Source organism: Microtus ochrogaster, chromosome 8 (genome assembly GCF_000317375.1).
Source record: "Microtus ochrogaster isolate Prairie Vole_2 chromosome 8, MicOch1.0, whole genome shotgun sequence".
In the NCBI taxonomy this organism is placed as follows: Eukaryota; Metazoa; Chordata; class Mammalia; order Rodentia; family Cricetidae; genus Microtus; species Microtus ochrogaster.
In genome coordinates this window covers 58483305-58487848 of record NC_022015.1, presented here as the reverse complement: position 1 = coordinate 58487848, position 4544 = coordinate 58483305, and the positions used below count along the sequence as shown (strand labels likewise).

Below are 4544 nucleotides of genomic sequence, written 5' to 3'. Positions count from 1 at the left end.
ACGAGACCTCAGGAACGAGACCTCAGGAACGAGACCTCAGGCACGAGACCTCAGGAACGAGACCTCAGGAAGAGCACTGATGCACTTGACCGTGAGACATGTCATCCTGACAGCACAAGTTCCAGGGGGACAGACCCAAGTACTTCTGCACACGCATCCTCAGGTGCAAGGCCTTACTGTCTACGGCACAGACGGTCGGAAGGTGGATAGCGGGGAGAGACATGAGGAAACATGGCACTGTGTATTGACAGAGCAGGGAGAGATGGGAAATTATTTCAGTTGACCAGTCTTGGCTAAGTAAATGATGCCAAACCAGGTAAGTATGCCTGAGGTTAAACAGCTAGTACGTATTTACACTAGTCTCTAAATCATTTTTTTTCTCTCCTTTTGCCTTGTTGATCATAACTTTGGGCCTGTATAAGGATGCACAGGGCCAGTTATTTAAAGTTGCCTTGCGTTTTCCTGCTTCAGGTCAAGATGGGGTTTATATTCTCCAAATCTATGAACGAGAACATGAAAAACCAAAAGGAGTTCATGATCATGCACGGCCAACTTCAGGTACGTGTTAGTTAAGATGGTGTGCGCCAATCACATAGAATTTCTAGAATGGTGTTCTAGAGGTGTGTTCTCTTGGACCCCCTTTGACCCCTAATTAAAACGTTCTTGGGCACCACCCTCAAAGATGAAGTGGACGATTGCCTAGTTGGCGAATGGCCCACACCCCCAATCCAGATACTTGTTTCAAAATTTCCACACTACACGGAATTGTTCAGAGTATATTATGAACGGAATATACCCTTCCCCCAAGGTATCCGGGATTCCTAGAACCTGTGGCTATATTAGGACTGTGACACCTTACACGGAAAGAGGCTTTACTGTGTGTTCCTATAAAGAGATGCTATTCTGGTTTATCCATATGGGTTCATTGTATTCCCAGAGCCGTTTTATGGAGACTCGTGTATGTGTGTATGTGTATATGTGTGTGTGTGGTGCATGAGGTGGGGAGAGAGAGGGAAAAATTCAAAGATGTCATATTGCGCTACACATAGAAATCTTAACCGCAAAGCCAGGCTGAGCAGCCCTCTCCTGACTTTGAAGATGGGAGTCAGGGCCAAAAGAGGCAGGAGCCTCAATAAGTTGAAAAAGACAAAGAAGCCGGTTCTCCCCTGCTGCTCCAGAAAGACAGAGCCATGCTAGCCCATTTTGGCCCTTTAGCCTCAGATAATAATTTGTTAAAATGGCATTGGGAAACTGCTGTAGACTGTACACTTGACCTTGGGTTATACAGTAGCTGTTTAGAAGAAAATCAAAGAGATTGCTGAATTGCCTAATGTGAGTTGTCAAAGTAATTTTAAGATTTTGTAACTCACAGCTGAAAGTTGAGAAGTTAGTCAGTCCCAAATTGTTTTTCTAAGATTTTAGACAGAGGTCATGAAGGTCCTGTGGTCTGTTTCGGCTGCAAGAGTAGACAGCACTACTCTTACTCCTGGGCAATACAAATGAGAGGTAAACCGGACTGCGATTGACTCCATATCAACCTGACGGCCTGCACAGTCTGTCCTCCGTCTCCCGGTCTGTACCCTAGAGCCAATGCGCCCTCCAGAGACGCTGCAGGAAGGAGAGATGACACACAGCGCCTAGAATGGATGCCATACAGAGTGTATAATATAATGCCTCTTGCTTAGATTGGGTGTTGCTGTCGTTGCTATTAAAATCTTTTTTTTTTTTCAAGTTAGGGTCTCATATAGCCCAGGCCAGCTTCAAACTGGTAATGTAGACTAAGAAGGCCTTGAACTTCTGGTCCTCCTGCCTCTGTCTCCTCGGTGCTAGGGTTATAGATATCTGCTATTAAAGACTCGTAAGGGTTTCTGTGTAGGACAATTATTTCTTTGGAAGAAATGGAAAAATTGAAAGAATGGGCAAGTTCATTTGGGGGTGGTTTTTTTTTTTTTTTCCTGTAACGGAGCAGTGACCAGAAGTGACCACACTATAGGAATCATCCCAGTATGTCAGGAACTTGAGCCACCTGTACGTGGAAACTACGGGAGTTTCATTCTTAATCGGCCCACATGACCTCAGGCACTGTGAAGACTTGGGGAGTTTATTCCTCTTGGGAGTTACAGAGTCCTCTGTCAGAGGACTTCGTCACTGCTCCAAAGCTGCATGAGTGTAATGCTGGTGTCACTTCCTCATGCTGCTCAAAGTTCACAGAGGAGACAGCGATGGGCGTGAGTCTAAGTGGGTGCGCTGCACTCTGTGGATGTAGGCCACGCATGGGGAACCCCAAGTGGAGGGGAATCCATGGCTTTTACCGTGAACCAGGAGCAAGAGAAGCGCGGAGGCCTTTGCTGTGTTTCATTCTGTGGGGCCGTTCGCTGACACACAAGCAAAGATGGCTGCAGTAGTGAGGGCCTGACTTTTTTGATCCACCCCTCAAGGAGGTGCAGGGGTATTCGTGGTCCCTGGTAGTCACCTGACTGACCAGAGGCAAGGGAACAGTCAGTCCCAGTGAGCAGATTTTCCAGATGCGGCCTCGAGGTCATCTGTTTTCAGTTTATCTTCACCAATGGCAAGCCCAGCCTAGGAACCCAGCCCCTCTTGAGGCAGCAGCTTTCTCTCATTTGGAAGGAGACAGGGTGAAAATTTCCCTAGCGCAATGACTCCTTCACTGGCACACAGTGGAGAGAAGGCGAGGTAGGACCTGACCCCTGGACCTTCAAATACACCATCTTCAGTTGAGCAGCCCACAGGCCCCTCCCTTGTACCCGTCCCTGTCTGGGACTCCCCAGCCCACAGTGGAGATGTCACACCGCAAGATCACAAGGCTTCCACAAAACAAAACTTATTTTAAACAAAACTCAGCAAAAAAAAAAAAAAAAAAAAAAGCCATGATTGTCTCGCCTCTCAGACCCTTCAGTTACTGTCTGAATTAAGTCCCCTCAAAATTTGTATGCTGGAATCCTAGCCCTCATATGACTTCATTTGGAGACAGGGTCTTCATAGATGTAATCAAGTTAAAATAAATCCTTAGGGTGGACCTTAATCTGATACATTGGCAATTTTTAAGTGAAAATTTGGTCATGTGCCCCAAATATGGACACAGTCATCTCCAAGCCAGGAGCAGAGGTCTCCCCATAGCTTGTCAAGGATTAGACTCCATTGATTTGGGATTTCTAGATTCTAGAACTGAGACAAAAAAAAAAATCTATTGCATGAACTAGCCGGGCTGTGGCCCTCTTGGGGTAGAGGCAGCTTTAGCAAACCAAAGCCCGGAGGACCTGGAAGCCGTGTCCAGAAGTGGGCGCTGGAGTACTGGGCAAGGGACTCCCTGCAGCGCAACTGCAATCTCCCACCTCCCTCCCCAACTTCCTGTTTCTATAGGCCCCCCCTCCCCGAGAGGAGGGTCAGAGTTTGTGAATGGGAGAGATTTGGTCACCTTGAGTTTTCCATACAAACATGACACATTATTTACTATACCTGACAGTGTCTTTAACTGGATCAACCTCCCTTCCTCACTGAAAGCTTTGTTCAGACTACACCAGTTGAATTCTGTCCGTCTTCCCATTCAGAGAATGTAACGTTAACTATTGTAGGGTCCCTGCACAGGTTCAGGAGATTATACAGTTGTATAGATGGCTGGAGACTGGTATGCACGAGGTCTTTGTTTCTCCCCTCAGGAACCAGAAAAAAAAAGAAGATTTTTTAGTATATAAAAATTCGTTTTTGAGAATTTCATACAATGTATTAGGGCTGGAGGCTATGGTTCAGTGATAGAGCGTTTGCCTAGCATGCACGAGGTCCAGTACAGCAAGCAAAAAGAGACACAGTTAGAGAGAGATGGGGAAGAAGGAGGGGGAGGGAGGGGAAGAGTGGAGGGAGGAGAATGGGGGAGGGGAGACAAGAAAAAGAGAAGTTTGACTGGGTGAGGAGAGAAACTACCTCTTTCAACCCCTGTTGCTGAGCATTTTTCCAAAGTACCACTAGGTGGCGCACATAAACAACTTTACAGCGTCCAGATATCTGGAAAGCTTGGTGTTAGTGTGTCAGTGAGGCGGAATGGAAATGCCTCTCACAGAGAAAGATCGGAGGGCAAAGCAGCCATACTAGTCAGTTATACAGGCCAGGCAGTGGTGGCACACACCTTTAATCCAGACAGAGGCACACAGCTCTTTGTAAGTTCCAGGCCACCCTGGGCTACAGGAGATTGAATCTGTCTAAAAGAAAAACTGCTCATACAAAGGTGATCCCAGAACTTGGGATCCCACACCTTTAATCCCAGCACTAGGGAGGTGGAGACAGAAGTGACATGCAGTCACGGGATCTCGCCATAGTCACATCCCGTCTTGGGCATCCTCTAACGTCTTGGCTGATTTATAAAATTTTTGATACATTGGGTTTACTCTCTACCATAAGCTTTATGCATACGACAAGGAGAGGGTGTCTGGTGTTCACCACAACATCATGGTGTTTAGTCCCACAATCTTTACAAAGCTCCCAGCCATCAATTTCAGACTTCTATCTGCTTAACGTTTACTGGGGGGGGG

The 4544-nt window shown here is 46.7% G+C and overlaps 1 protein-coding gene across 1 annotated transcript in view; it reads left to right on the top strand.

Moving 5' to 3' along the window:
• Plgrkt (plasminogen receptor with a C-terminal lysine) overlaps nt 1-4544 on the top strand; it is an 11924-nt gene that overhangs the window by 2962 nt on the left and 4418 nt on the right. The window contains exon 3 of the mRNA XM_005352116.1: nt 472-558. Within this exon, the coding sequence (XP_005352173.1) occupies nt 478-558 (81 nt within the window). The 5' untranslated portion in view covers nt 472-477. The remainder of the gene's footprint in view (nt 1-471; nt 559-4544) is intronic.